General features: G+C 44.7%; 1 protein-coding gene across 2 annotated transcripts in view; it reads right to left on the bottom strand.

Moving 5' to 3' along the window:
- Positions 1–15,708, bottom strand: part of pdgfab (platelet-derived growth factor alpha polypeptide b) — a 20,119-nt gene extending 4,411 nt beyond the window's left edge. Inside the window, exons 1-4 of one of the 2 annotated variants that reach the window (XM_034893524.1) lie at positions 15,047–15,708; positions 13,726–13,822; positions 9,474–9,608; positions 7,910–8,100 (exon numbers count right to left, since the gene is read on the bottom strand). In XM_034893524.1, coding sequence (XP_034749415.1) covers positions 7,910–8,100; positions 9,474–9,608; positions 13,726–13,822; positions 15,047–15,109 — 486 coding nt within the window. In that variant the 5' untranslated portion in view covers positions 15,110–15,708. The remainder of the gene's footprint in view (positions 1–7,909; positions 8,101–9,473; positions 9,609–13,725; positions 13,823–15,046) is intronic. The other variant, XM_034893525.1, reaches the window with a different exon arrangement.
- Between the last annotated feature and the right edge of the window lie 649 nt (positions 15,709–16,357).

Consider the following 16,357-nt stretch of genomic DNA (forward strand, 5'->3'; position numbering starts at 1 on the left):
CCCCCCCCCCCCCGCTTCAGGCCTGCAGCATCCACATCCAGACAGACACACACCTAAACTCTCTTGCCTTGTTCCAACATGTAGACTGGTTTTAAAACACATTAATACTTCTTCATGGGTTAGGGAAAGTATGTACTGAATATACATGGTCTAATCTAAGCAGTAGAACCCCAGAAAGAAGGCCATTTCAATCTAATAAACACAAAAGCAATGCCGGAATTCCTATCCTTCAGTCCAGCTAACACCCTCTCAGTTTAACACAACAGGGCTGACCTCCACTTCCCACCCTACGGCTAGTAATGAAAAGGACCAATCCTCGGAGGGTTATGAATAGGCTATGTTGATTAAAGCTTAGATGAAAGCTGAATAGAGAAGGTTGCATGGAGGTTATGATGATCTTGTTGTGTAACTCAGGGGAGGTGGCTACATGCTTTTCCTTCTCTGATGTGAGTGCCAAGGGCAGGTAACCTTCTCATCCACCACTAAGGGCCCGGAGGGCCATATTGAAACAATATCCCCTACTTCAACCATCTTCCTGGTCACTGCACGAGAGAGGATATTGGCCAACACTCTCCCAACGCTCTGTGGTGTTATGAACACAGTTTTGCAGTCAGCATGAGGCTCACACATGCACAGACGGAGGGCCAAAACCGACTTTATCTTGTCTTCTTCTATCCTGTGACGGCATACCGCCATGGCTGGCTCTCAATGGTGAATTAGTCATGCAGACAAACGAACGTGCCAGTCCCTGTCTGATAAAACGAGGTAGGATGTTGACATTCACACAGCTAAAGCTACCTCATGTCAGTGCTGTAACAATGGCTGGAGGGTCATCTGGGGAGGCTAAAACTGAAATCAGGGGCCAACGGTTTCAAAAGCCGCTCCTTTGCAACAGTTTCTTTCCATGGAGAGAAGAGAAAGAGAAAGAAGACAGGGAGTGAAAAGAGGGTAAGCAAGCAGAGGAGGTATGCAGTGAGCAAACAGAGGACAATGGTGTCTGGGTTTGCTGTTATCGGGCTCTGACAAAAAGAGAGAGAGAGAGAGAGAGAGAGAGAGAGAGAGAGAGCGGGTGAAAGGGCCAGGGCAGGGAAGAACTGAGAGCAGGAAGGTGGACCCTCACTCTAATTAGGGTGTAAATGTGTGTGTGTGTGTGTGTGTGTCTTTTCTGTGTGTGTTTGTGTGTGTGCATGTGCGTGTGCATGAGTGTATGTGTGTGTGTGTTTGTGTGCTACATGTGTACGTGTGTGTGTGTGTGTGTGTGTGTGTGTGTGTGTGTGTGTGTGTGTGTGTGTGTGTGTGTGTGTGTGTGTGTGTGTGTGTGCAAACAAAGGGGGGTATTTAAGGAATTGGGAGGAAGGACTGACCATGATCATGACAAGCATAGATGACATTTTTTGTGTTATCTATTAACATTTAGTTTCTGGGCTACTTAGTGGGGAACTTTATTACACTGACGCTGACAGGTTATTATTAATTATTAATCAAACGATATGGGGGGTGATAAGCCAAAAGAGTCAGCCATGTCTGACACTTATAACTGAGGTTATTCTTATGACTAACTGACACACACACACACATAAACCCAAACTCTTCTGGCCAAACAAACAACTGTTGACAGACAGATAAAGCGATGGCCCCCTTTGATGAGAGGCCCAGCAGTAGGCTTGTCTCATTGCCCCTTACACAGCAGGGCTAAAAACACTCCCTGCAGGACACACACAAAAGTACACACAAACTCAATCTTATTTGTCTGTGAATGTGTATAACTGTGCTATAATACTGCTCTGCCCACTTTGTCAACACTCCCTCTTTCTCTTCCTGTCTTGTTTTTCTGTTTCATGTGTTATGAAAAAATGTTGACGGTGCATGAATGGCGGCCTTGACTTCTACAATTTTTCCACTTTACATCAATTTTTAATTCTTCCGTCCTCCATTTTTAGCCACGTCTTCGCCACACAAAGAACACCGGCTTCCTATCCAGCACAGAGTCAATGACTTCCCACATAAAACATACATCAGAAAGAGACCCCATGCTATGTCGGGGGGCCCCGCACTCTCTTTGTATAAATCAAACTGCTCTAAACTCCCTAGAAATCCGGGGCCCTGAGAAAGAGTCCCTCGAGCGGCTGTGGAATGATATCCGATCCAGAGGGTAGGGGTGAGGCAGGGGGATCTGGGAAGTGAACCCCCTCGGTTTGTCCTCAGTGTCTCCGTGGCCCTCCATGTGGAGCCGATTGTCCCGGTCGGGCTAATTGGGAATTCCCTGAGCACGAAGCACTGATGAGAGCATGATGGAGGGGAAAGTTTTACTCCTGCTTTCCAAGGAAAACACAACAGGGTTGTGAATGTGCACCGCGGGCCATCATGAACTGGAACAGTGACAGAAACCAGCAAAAATAAATCAGAATGTATGTGTGTAAAGAGACTGAAGGGGTGGAAAGAAGTATAGTGGGGTGGCAAGTTATTTATCAAGACGGTGACACTCAGACTTTGTGCCCCGGAAACAAAGAGCACCTGTTGAGATGCAACTGTGAGCAAGTGGAGGAAAGGTGGGGAGAGTATGCCTGTCTTCTGAAATCAACCTTTAAAATCAAATCAAACTCAGATGAAAGGCAAGATGATCTGCAGAGGGAGAGAGAGCAAGCCACAGAAGACGCAGACTGAACATCAGCAGAGACAGCTGAGACAACCTGCTGCTGCTCTCTGATTTAACCCACACAGCACTAACACACACACGGGTGGAAGGGGTTATCGCAGGCGGTGTGTGGAGAAGAGAGGAAGCAAGGAAAACATTCATCATTAATCTCTCTCCCTCTCTCACACTTGCAAGCGCACACACACACACACACACACATGAATGCATCACTGGATGTGAATATCTATCTGTCCCTGACCACATTGTGGGTCGTGCTTTCCCTTTCCTTCCCCCACAAGACAGAGAGAACCATCTTGCAATATCAAATATCAAAGACCCAAAGATGTATAATCTTTCCATTTATTTTTCCCTCCTGCCTATGTCTTTATAGAAAATGTGCAACTGAGAAAGAAATTACAATGAGAACTTAAAAGATCAAATAAGATTTTAATGAAAGAGAGCAAAAAAGATACAGCAAATGGAAGAGACTGGCAGAGAGATAGAATTAAAGAGTGGGAGAAGGCTCTGTTTCAGTAGTGAGACTGAAAGAGTGAGAAGGGAGTGAACAACTATTTCACACAACAGACAATCAGACTCCAAGACTGAGTGGAGAAGAGAGGTGGAGGAGGATGAAGTCAGAGGGGAAGGGCGAACGGGAGGACAGGAGAGAAGGAGTGAAGGAAAATGCAGAAATGAAGTAAAATATGATTAAAATACGCCTACTACTTTTCAAGCTGATGCATTCCAGCCGGTGCAGTAGTAGCCAAACTCTCCGGCTTGGTAGGGACGCTCCCATGGTCTCTGACCCGCACGGCAACCCCCGCTGTGCACACCACACACTCATTTACACACACACACAAACTCCCTCACCCTTCTTCATCTATTAAAAGAGCTGAGTGAATCAAAGGGAAAATAATTCACAGCAGCAAGGGACTTCAAACAGGGGGGCCCCTCATTCCCATCTAACCTTCCCCTAACGTAATCCACAGGACCCCTCAGATAATCATAAATCATGCTCACTGTATCAACGCCACACTGTCTTTTATTTATGAAACACCCCGTAAGTCAGGGTCCCATGCAACCGCTGGGCTACAGCTACTGCTTCCCCCAACACCAGGATCTGAGCCACTGTCGCTGAGTTAACTGTCAGTGTGTGTGATTGTGTATGTGTGGAGGGGTCAGGGCCAGGGCCAGTGCACGAAGATGTGTGGACCCCCACACTCAGCACTGTAGCTGTATCCGCCTGGCCTCTGTCAGCTTCCACTTTGATCCAGCAGCCATCAACACTTCATTACTCTGTGGCCCGTCTTCCTCTTGCTGCCGCTGCACACAAATGGCCTTGTCCTTCCGCTGTGGTGGGTGAGTTTACGTATTATAACATAGAGCACTCCCTCTCTCTCTCACATACACACACACACACACACACACACACACACACACACAAACAATCTCCTTCTTGGGTTTACACAGATGTGCTCTGACAACCCTCTCTGACCTCTGCAAAATACTTGTACATATGCTTCAAGCACCATCAAACGTTTCCAGCTACTAAACCGAACCAAATGAAAAACAATGAGCTTTATTGTTGACAAATGATGCCATACTGATTAGATTGAGTCACCTCACGAAGTCAATGAAAAGGTTTTAATTGTTTTAGGTTTGAAAAATAGAAAATGTAAATACCATTTACAGCACAATAACAGTAATTTACCCATTTTTCTTTAATTACTTTGTGGGACTCAAGGGTATAATTAGCAGCTCATTTATGCTTTCTCCCTATTTTTCTTTTTACTTTCCATAATGTCAAGCACTCTCCGTGCTGTCCTTGACACAAAGAGAGAACCTCATTTACTGTTAACTGTGCATTCATGTAGCAGAAAACACAAAAAGACTTTGGGATTTCCTGTATTACCTTACTTGTAACTTAGAGACCAAGTGTACTGCACAGGCCTTAAGAGTTAATGAGAGAGAAGATGAGTGACAGTTCCATTCATTTGCTTGTGTCATGTGCTGTTTAATAAGCCCCATATGAAGAACAAACAGAGAGGCATTTAGATCCACATGCAGAGACTCACAGACATTCATACTCACAAAGACTAATGTGCAAAAGAAAGCACATGCACGTTGAGATCGCTACCTAACTCTTTGCACCCCACACACACACCTTTTATAATAGTCTCTTCAGTCCTGGCTGTCCAAAATCACCAGTTGTTTTATGAGTTTGTCTAGCACGCCTTGGAGCCAAAAGCACTGAAGAAAACATCAAAAACACTGGACACAGCTGCAGCTGTCAGCACACAGAACAGGAGATGCGAGGAAGAGAACTGAAGGAATACAGGAGGAGTTAAAAAAAGTATAAGTAAAGTATGAGAAAGGAAGGATGACAGGTTAACAACCAAAGGAGACAAAGAGAGATTGAGAGAATTAGACTTTTGCCATCAAAACATGAATATTATATTAATTCTGGTATTGATTTTCGTGTCATTTCATGTCATATTTCGACATGTAGAACAACTCTAGGAACACTAAGAGAAAAAACACAGGCAAAATGGCCAGCCTTCTCTGATAAAACACAAAAAGGACAGAAAAAAATTGATGGAAATGAGAGCCAAGATGCTGAGATAGGGGGAGGGAATGGGCTGTCATTGAAAGTGCCAACAGAGTTGGGATGGGGGTGAAGGAATGCTGGGATGATAGAGCCTGAATACATAAAAACTCATTAAAAATTCTGCTTGCCCCTCTCCTCCTATATTATATAATATAATATGGACCAAAGTGCAAAATAAGTTGAAGAATAAAAAGAGTGGAAAGGGAGGCTAAGAATAAGGAAAGTCATTTTGAGATCTGCCCATTCTCCTCCCTCAGGCTGGTCCTATTGAAAGTTGCCCATTTTTTTTAACCCCACCACTGAACAGGACAGGCTTGTACAGTACAGGCCCTGCATAGACCCGTTCTCTTTTTTGGGATCTATAGCATAAAAAAAGGAAATCGAAAGAAACAGAAGAGAGGGAGGGACAGAGAGGGAATAAATAAATAAAAGGTGCATTTGGACAAATGCATAGTGGCATGAGATGGAAAGAAACACATTGAATGTGTTCTTTTCCCATCCTTGGCCAGCAGAAGGAAAACAAGTCAGGCCCAGTGTAGATGGGCAACATTTTTAGCTTTCTAATAAACGGAGGGAGAAGGACAAACTGAACCCCTGTTCAGACTAACTGCTGAGAGGACAGACCAAAAAAAAACTTGGCATTAGATAAAGTTTCTTACACACAATGTGGTGAATGTCTGATGACCGGAGCAATCCCCGACAGATGACCTTTCCAGGGATACGACGCCTCTTAGCCCCCTCGCCCACGGCTGGAACCCCATGGAAAAACGGTCCCTGTGAATCTCTGCCCACCACGCCTGAGGGCCCCTCTCTTGTCTTTTTGCTCAATTTGTCCTCAGTGTCACAAAGGGGACAGGGAAAGAGAAGAATGGATCATGACATTCCAGGAATAGCTGAATCTAGCTTTCCTGTCTTGTCCCATCGTCACTGTCTCTCCATCTGTCCTCGTCACTGTGATCCCAGACAGAGTTCCTATTAAGGGACTGTCTGGCCGATGGAGAGACAGACAAGCTTGCATTCAGACAGAAGGACACACAGGGTTGTGCTGTATATCAGAACTCTTACTGCACTATGAGTCAGCATCTCTGACCACAAACCCTGTGCCCCGGACGCATTGCCTTGGGTCCTACAATGGCCTTCTTGTCAATAGCAGCTTACAGAGGAGAATGTCCTCTCGTCCATACTGAAACCCTGACATGTGCCAGTGTGCCAAGAGGAAGGAGGAAGGTGAGGTTGCTATTTGTTTTATTACTCTGCTGGTCTATTGAGGCGGCCTTTTTTTAAACTCTGCATGATGCCCCAGTGCCCACGGCCAGGCAAGATCACAATGATTAAAGAGACACAACAGTCCAGAGATGGACTCAAAGAGAAACACAAACACAGTCAGAATGTTCCAGGCTATCCTGTTTATCCCCCGGTTGTCTCTTTCTCTTACAGAACAGAGCACATAACTTCCAAACAGAGCCATGCACCAGCTAGCAGTCTGTATTGTAAATAGAGCAGAAATATGACTAAGCTCCAGCCACGGTGTCTCCTCTGATCCTGAACAGAAGGAAATCTTTTCAAGCCACCAATGCCAAAGAGCTTCTGAGAACACAACAAACCCCTTCAATCCATCGTTTACACTTTGTCATCTCGTCTCCTCCAGGATTGGTGCTTCCAGAAAAGACAAAAGGCCAAACAAACAGAGAGAGAGAGTGGAGGAATAGCTGTGCAGTACCCGATGACACTCAGATACTCTCAGGGTAAAGGAAACTGTTTCACCCTCCCTCCCTCTCTCTCTCTCTCTCTCTCTCTCTCTCTCTCTCTCTCTCTCTCTATCGCTTTCTGTCTGTCTTATATCTGGCAGGTGCATGCCTCTCTGGTCAACCCTTTAACAGATGTCCTGGCTTAAGGTGCCAACAACCCTCCACCCCGTCCTCTCTCTCTCCTTCTCTTCCTCCCTCCCGCTGTCCTGGCACAGCCGCCCTGGACGCTCGCCAAACATGGGATAGAGTGATGAGGAGAGAGGGTGGTGATCGGCTGGAAGGAAAGGAGAGAGAGGGGAAGGGGCAGCGGAGGTAAGGTGGCCACTATTTGGGTACGGGCCAAGGAGGCTCCGAGGAGAGGGTAGATGAAATGAAGAGGAGCAGTGGAGGAAAGGAGCGTGAAAGAACCAAATCTTACCGCTCATATGATTAACTTACCTGGTGATAGGTAAAGTGGTGGGGATTTATGAGTCGAAGTGTGTGTGTTTGTGGAATAAATGTGGTGAATATGTCATTATTGTGTGTTTAACCTTGGAATGGAGTAAAGATTTGGAATATTTTATATATATATATATATACTAAATACAGTGTATACATACAATGTAAATACTATTTATACTAGGCATACTATACACTATTTGTAAATGTATGTATATATACATATGATATTGGATTTGATTGTAAAGACCTTTCAGCAAGTCAATCACACACGCACAATCTTGCCTGTAGGTGTGTGTGAGTGTGTGTGTGTGTGTGTGTGTGTGTGTGTGTGTGTGTGTCTGAATGTTCTTTAGCAGGAGCTCACACCAGCTGCATTCACTAGAGGATGGGGTATCCACTGTAGAAATGCTTTAGGCACTGTACTGTGTGTGTGTGTGTGTGTGTGTGTGTGTGTGTGTGTGTGTGTGTGTGTGTTACCTTAACGGTGCGGTGGTGCTTGCGGGAAGGGTGACAGCGCATGTTGCTTGTGTTGCAGCAGCCTGTGCAGCGCATCACCTCGACACATGGCGGCCATATCAAGAAGTTGGCAGACGTGGGATCCACCTGGCTCCTGGGAATCTCGTAGATCACCGTCCGCGTCTTACACACCGCTGGGACCGCCTCCTCTACTGGAAGACAGAGGAGAAGGAGGAGTCTGGTTAATGTGTTTGGTCTGCACAAGTGTTTGGTTTCACATGTAAATCTAAAAAAATCTAAATGCAAGCGCATCCTGATGTATTGTTGTAATCTGTCCATTTCACTCCCAGCTGCATTTATGCATTCCTTCACTGCTCCTTATTTGATGACTCACTTGAAGTGGGTGCTGTTCGTCTGACTTCAGATCACATACAACCTCCTTTAAGGCTGTTAAGAAGACAAGCTATCCAAAAAGCTGATCTCATATCAGCTAAGGAGCTTTGGGATCAAGTTGGTGAGACAGAAAGAGACTGCTTCTTTGTTCAGAGGCCTGACTGGGGTTAATGCAGCGTGACTAGGCCAGAAAACCTTTATGTCCGCCTGTGGGAAATCTAATAATGGCCTTTGACCCTGTTGGTCATAGTGAAAAGAGGAAGGCAGTAAGCATTCATTTCAGATTTAATGCTCTGACAAGCACTCAAACCTAAAGATGTGGCAGAGAGTGTACAGTAAGATACCATTATGTCGTAAGAGGAGCATGTACAGAATGTGACTTACTGGAATTGTTGGGTCTTTTTAAATTATAGAGTATGGTTTAGTCTATCTACGACCTACTCTATCTGTAAAGTGTCTTGCGATAACTCTTTTTATGATTTGATGCTATAACTCAAAATGAATTGAATTGCATTGAATGTTAAGGCTTTTGTGGACAGCTGCCAAAATGGTATACTGTAACATTCACTTATGATATGGCGCACATACATGACATTAAGTCTGTGTTGCTTTAAATGCTGCGCTGCTGGGAGGGATGTGCTGAACATGCAGCCAGTCTTAACACATACATCACACACTACATAATATTCTCTACACCTTGATCAGATATCGTACTGCATGGCGTTTTATGAAGAAATCTGACTGAGAGCCAAGGCGAGCTGCAACTTGAGCCCTGAATGCCTGGAATTTTCACGCTCAAGGATATATCCTTGAGTTTCCTGACTCATGTGTCTTAGATGTTCCTCTGTTCAATTAAAAGGCTTCATGTAAAATGTTCTCGTCAACCTCACACACCAGTCTCGTTTTTCATGATTCCTTGATTGCCATAAATACTGGGTAGACGTCTTCATTAGGGTTCCTTTTATCCACAAAAGCCACTAACTATAAGCTTTGTTTGAAATTAGTGTAAAGTGATCGGTTTCATCTCCTGGGAACTCATGTGTCAGGGGGGATATTTAAGATAGCTGTTATTTTTAGGGCATTATGACACTGTAATGAGTTGTGACAAGTTGTGATCTATATAGTGCCAAATGTCATCATGATGCAACCTCTGAGCAGTACAGTTAAGCATATGATATCTATTCAGTCTTACCAATGCTCCTCTTGCGTCGGCTGTGGAGCTGGGAACTCTTCAGGTCATTGTAGTAACCATGCTGGCGGGAGTAGTTCTTATGGTGGTTGTGGTGCTTGTGGTGTTTGGGCTCCTCAATAACATTGTTTCCCGTACCTCATCAAAACAGAAGGTAACCACATTAATGATGTCACACAGAGAGGAAGCAAACACAAAAAACGTATTCAACCAGTAAACCAAAGATGGATTGATCACGGCTGCAGCTTTAACAGTGTTGACTGGTGGGTGGCTTGCTAGGCCTAACCAGAAAGGCTGGATATGATCCGCTATTGATGTTTTATATACCCTTTCCACAACTAACAATGTGTTGGTTAGTCACACAACCATAATGAGATGGTACCTTCCTGCTAGCTTCTTGTGCTGTGTGGAACACATGCTTTGATTCCCTGAAGGGCTCAGGGTTCCCTTCAATGTGCTGGATGGCTGGTAGGACAACTGCTGATGATGTCACAAATTGAGGTAAATAGTGCCAAGTACACACGGTACAGGCATGAGGCACGTATTACACAGAACTCTGTGTAATTGCAAGGTTTGTGTGTCAGCCTTACTTACTCATTTGGCTGAACTTTTCCAGCAGAAAAAAGTATCTAGACGTAGGTGAGTCAGCATGCTCTTTCAAAAACAACCCGCATTCACAGATGCAAAGCAGACTAAAGTGGTCATTTGACAGGTGGTACTCAGCCACCATTATCCCTGCACCTAATTAGTGGTTTCATGTCTCTCATTTACCTGAAAATGTTTGCTTTTTCAATCATTCAGTGGCTTGGAAAAGTACATGTTTTGTAATGCTGCACTGGTAGCTCCTTAAGGCTCCTTAACTCCAGTCTAATATAGCCAGCTCAGCTTATTCACAGTCATGGTCATCTGATAAAGCTTGCTTGTTTTTGTCCCCACCCAGAATATGAGGTGGATTACAGAAGAGTGCCAGAGCAGCTATAAAGCGATAAATCTTGTTCGCAGGATACTGCCCTTTCCCAAAGAGCAGAGTCTGAGTGTTTGCTAAGTGGGTGGGTCTACCTGTCTGTAGGTACAGCACACCCACCCAATTGGCTGACACAATCCTACATCTGTACACTTAACATAAAGACACACTCACAACTACACAAACTCCTCTCATTATCCTCCATAACATGTTAAAAGCCAATGTACACCAGCACAACAAAGCTTAGCCACAGGCAAACACATTTCACTCATCTGGTTCCTTTGTCCTCTGACCAGAGTCATCTGAAGGGATTCCCTTTACCTATACATGATCCACTTCTGGGATTAGTTGTTTATTTGCTTTTGGATGCATTCATTTTCCAGGTCTGCCCCTCAATGAGAGCAGAGGGAATTTGCTTCTGGCCTTTCGTGCCGTCAGTCATGCAGTGACCCAGAACCAAAGGTCCACAGAAAGGAAGTGTTGCCTGCAGCTGAGGCCTGGGGTTTAGTAAAGGTCTGAGCTATGTTTTATTTATTTTTTCACAGCTATCAGTCTGACAGGCCTGTATACAGACACGCATGAACATACCACATATGTCGCACACACTCTCCATATATACGTGCAAATACACACCTACGCTGTCTGCACTGTCAGGTGGACTCATTGTGACAGCTGGCTGAGTTTCCTACCTGACAACCTGCGGGTCACTGACACAACTCCCACTGCGACTCCTCTCTCCCTACCACTTCCTCTCTTCATCTCCTCCTGTCAGATGAGAATGGGAGTGAGGGAGCGTGTCACACCAGTGACCACTCGGAGACGTTTTGTATCAGAGCTGACAGGAGAAAGGGGGGGAGGGAATAAAGAAGTCCTTTATGACTGCAGAGTCTTTTTCTCAGCACAATAAAAGGACCTCTTGTGGATGTTTTCTTGACACAAAAAATAATTATAATGGGGAAAGAAGGCAATCAGAGTACAGAGGAGGACAGAGGACAGGGCTCAGGCTATCGCCATGAATTAGGCATTCATTACTCACAAATTACTCCCTCCATTAGCTGAGGGCCTCAGCTCCCTCCCTTTACTTCTCCTCCTCTCTTTCGTATCTTTCTTTCTCTATTTGTACAATAAGCCAAGATGTTGTTAACTTATTGAAATAAGTGTCTCCACAATTCTCTCTCTGTCTTGTTTCTTGAATTGTCAACAGTTACATGGCTGAGATTACAAAGTATTACTTTAAGGGCAAAACGTCCTCCCCTGGTTGTAAAAGCAGGTAGGAAGCACAATAACTTTGTTTTTAAGGCACTGTAGGTTCATAGGAAGTTCTACCAACTGTACTGGAGGTGAACACACTGCCAGATTGTCAGAAACAAAGCATATTGCACAAGAACCTGTGACATTTCTGAGTGAAGCATAGCAGGAAGACAGCCTCCAGAATCCTCCTATTCCCTCCTCCACCTCTGCCCCATGCCAAGAGTCAGGTTCCCTTTTCTGTCAAAGTCCTTCACTGAGAGAGATAAGAGCCAGCAGGCCTGGGGCCCACCTAAAGAGGAGGATGACGATAAAGCAAGGAGAGGAGCACCTCAGGGGCCAGACAGCCATCTGCAGACTTGAGCAAGGTCATCTCATCTGTCAGTCAAAGCTGAAGACACCATCCTCGCCGGACGTGTGCACATACTGTAGACATGCACTGAGCAAAGCAGCACTAAATGAAACCCAGCTAACAGACATGCCCTGCAGGCCTTCCCAGTGATCCCAACACATGGACGTCCTAACAGGCAGAATCATAAAGTCATCCTTCTAGTGACATAGATCTCAGATAATGACAAAATAATATGATGACTAAAATAAAATAATCAAGGATTTCCTGGGTGTGACCTCCAAAACACAACATAAGCCCATGTTCGATCTTCCAGGTGCCAATGTTCAAAGGTTTAAACCAACACCTCATATAAGCCTTTCCTTCCTACTTCCATGGGAGACAAGCTATGCCCTGCAGAGTGCAGCCTATACTGGTAGCTTTACTGTCCTGGCTATCTGCAACAAAAGCTCTGAAAATACCCCTCTGGCTGGCGTCAAAAGTCTTTTGATGGGCTGGCCTGGGTCGCCAAGCTGGCTGTCGGACAGATTTATGTCCTCGTAATAATAATCAGCCTACTACTGTTACCCTGCAAAACATTCCTCTGTTTGAAGAAAGACATGTTAATTCAATTATAAACACCTCTTCTCATGCTAGAGGCAATCCGGAGATCTATTCTGGGCTCAGCACAAAGTGTGGTGATCACTGTTGTGGAGTACAGGTTGGTCTGATGGTGAACTAATGAATTGAACGCACTAATGATGATGTGTGGCCCAAGTGATTCGTTGATCAGAAAAGCAATCAGGTGGTTACACAGAAGAATACTTCAGTGAAAGACTAACATTGACCTAATGTTGCTTTGCTGAATATCTGTTTTAAGGCTCCTAATGTGCTATGACCAGTGAGGTAGATGACATCATTTTGGACTGTTAAAGCAAATTTAGTAATTACCTATTTCCATCAACAAATCTTTAGGGGGGGGGGGGGGGGGGGGGGGGGGGGGGGGGGGGAGCCTTGAATTTGATATATGGCCAGAGCCTTTGTAAATAGAGGCTCATATGAAGGCAAACAGCTTCTTGCAGCACACCCCTGTAACTTAATCTAAGACAGCCTGAGACAGACCGGTCTCCCACTACAGAAGAACCAGCACCTCCAAAAACCTGAAGCTGAAGAAACCCGCCAGATTTGGGAGCCACTGTCTCTGTTTACAGGGCAACATTTGTAGTTGCTATGAAGCCAGTTTATTGCAGCAGCTGAAAGAATATGCACAGAAAAAATGCCTGCCAGTGAAAGTCCATCTTTGTCACGTGTACAGTAGATGCACCTATCACGATTACTGCTTTATCATGCACCCCAGGGCTGGGCAGCTCCCCTGGTGCACAGATCCCTCCTGCACAGTGGTCTAGTCATGGGCATGTCTTTGGAGTTTGATTTCAGGAGTCATGACTTCACTGATTCCCAGCTGAATGTAATTTGCAGAATATAAAGGTGTCCAACCAAAAAGGTTAGTTTTAAAAGTGGTTTAAAGATAAAGCACAAGTATACAGATGATAAAGGCGTACTGCTTATGTAATCTTGCAGCTGTTTTTAACACCACCCTTTACTACTGCTGTCCTATGAACAATATCAGTGTCAGACGTGAACAACTTCTCTGGCATCAGGATTAAAAATGGAACTGCGGTGTGTTGATGAAAGTATCAAGAGGCAGAATTTACCTACGGAGTCAATGTCTAGTAGCCGCTGGAGGTCGCTGATGCTGTGGATTTCACTGTGGGACAGTCTGTCTATCAGCTCCTGGGGAAACTCCACTTCCTTTAGGGGGGCGGGGGGCAAACAAAATAAACAAGAGATGAAGGTTAGAGATGTGTCGAGGCTGTGGCAAAACGTGTGTGTAATTGTTTGGCTGTTTAAGTAAACGTGCTGGGTTTAAACAACCAGTAAAAACACTGCTGGAACAATTTTGCAACTTTGTGCCAACGACAGCTAACAGATCTGCCCCTCTCATACATCGAGAGAAGGTGGGGCTGAACCTTTTTAAGACATTATTCAATTTAGGTAAGCGCTGCTCTGCAAAGGAACAAAGCTGCATCATTGGAGGATAATACGTCAGATATTAATGTGCAATATTTCCTTTTAATATATCAATTTTTTGTATTATTTCCAACTTGGCATGCAGGACTGATTGATACAAAATTAAAATAAGTTATTACAACTACTGCTTTCAGTATTAATTGGAAGTTGAATTAATAATTAGCTGCCGATGAGCCCCACGAGGACTTTAGGAATCTTACTCAGTAAAACAACATTAAACCGTCTGTTTCCTAAAGGAATTTGGAACCGTACCACAGACTGGAGCGACGTTTGCCCGGGTGACCGGCAGCTCACCAAACTGTGCACTTGTTGCGGTCTTGCAAGCACCTCAGGTTGAGCGAACCGCTTACAGGAACAGTGGCTATTTATATCGCCCGGAGCGGTTCCCATGAAAGCGCTTAGCCCAACCAAAACGTTTGCCCAGTTGGCTTGGGCTACAAACAGATTTGGCACAAAAGCCCAAAATAACTGTGATATGGGCGTCCAAGTGCAGACGTGATGTTAGTTCTCTAAAGCGCATAGTCACTGACCCTCATGGTAATTGAAGCTGATAAGCTGTTTGCTTATTTTCCAAACATGAATTCATACATTCCCTATGTTCTTATAATAGCCTCTAATCTAAACTACCCTTTTATTATCTTAAAAAAAACAGTTTGGATCTCTAATTCAAATGAAGAATTGATTCTAATCATGTGGGCTCATATCTTCAAGCCTAATTAGAGGCTTTACTTCAAATCTTTTATAGTTACTGCTCTGTAGTTCTCCTTTTCACTGGCCATCAAGTAGCGGTGTGGTGTGTAGCTCTTGCACAAATGCGCGCTTTGTGGGAACTTTGCACCCTCATAGGAATAAAACCCCGCACCACTGTGTGTGACATGAGACCAGTGGGACACAGTCTATCCGGCCCCGCACCTCACTGGCTGTGCAGAGTCCTGGTAACTTTACCTCAGAGGTGGCCAGCAGCAGGTACGTCGTCCACAGCAGGAAGTAACAAAGTGCGGCTCTCATCTCCCTTTAATTTCGATTTAACCCCGAACAAGAAAAAGGTGCTATGCTGTAGGAGCCGCAGAATCGCTCCTGGCCCCACACGATCCACAACCATCCCCTCGGGGAGAGAAACCGGGGTCTCTGAGCTGCTCACCAGACTCAGTCAGATTCCGTGCTGCACTTGCTTGTAACTGTGAAAAATCTGAAGAGGCTGGAAGTTGATTCTTGTTATTCACATTGGACTGCGTCCTCTTGAACAAAATCTGTGCGTCATATACTGTAGCTCCTCAGGCGCGAGTGGGACAATCCCAAGAGACACGTCTGAAGCACATTGCACTTGTCCTTCACCCTCTAAAAAACAGGCTTCAAACTTCAGCCCAGCTCACTAACATATCAAACAAGAAGCGTAGGTGTTTTAATTGAACGGAATTAAGACGCACTACTTATTCTATAATATTATTTAATAGTCCTAGAAGAATATAATCCCAACGAGCAGATCCTGGAAAACCAAAAGAGAGAAAGTTGTCCGTGTTGTGCTATTCAGAGCATGTATTGCAGCCGTCTGCACAGGTCCTTGACTGTGTAGGACTCTGGAGTGAATGAAAGTCAGAGCGCATCTGAGCCGCTGGATATAGAGAGCCAGCAGCTCCGTGCTCGTTGCGCCTCCCCTCGCGTTTCGGTGATCTTGCATCTATTCAGCGAGGGGAGCTGGTTGGCTGGTTGGATGACTTAAGACTCAAGAACATGTCCCCATCCCCCCTCAGCCCGTGTGTGTGTGTGTGTGTGTGTGTGCGCGCGCGTACGTGCGCGTGCGTGTGCACTTCAGCACAGAGCCCATTCAGAGATTCAAGCTGTAATTGATATTGATTATCACTGATAAAACCAATAATTATGGACAAAATTGAGACAAGAAGGATGAGGATGCGGATGAGGATGAGACACATTCCATTGTCACATTGTTTAGCTTGTCACAATTTGCTTTGATTAAATAGCAAGTTAGGGGCAGAAGAAGTCAGTAATTACATTTATATTAAATCACTCCAGATGTAATCAAATTTGGACCAGGTAAATAAATGTGTGAAACGATGATGATCATTGTTATGGAAGTGATGATGGTGACTCAGTATGTCTCGTGATAATGAGATTCTACAAGCTCTCTTTGTGCCTTTCAGTTTAAGGCAGAACAACCTATGTATGTATCATGTGTGGACATTTAGTATTTATTAGTACAAATGGATTAAAAATAAATGTGTGTCATGTCTGTTAATG

This window comes from Etheostoma cragini, chromosome 15 (genome assembly GCF_013103735.1).
Source record: "Etheostoma cragini isolate CJK2018 chromosome 15, CSU_Ecrag_1.0, whole genome shotgun sequence".
Classification (NCBI taxonomy): Eukaryota; Metazoa; Chordata; class Actinopteri; order Perciformes; family Percidae; genus Etheostoma; species Etheostoma cragini.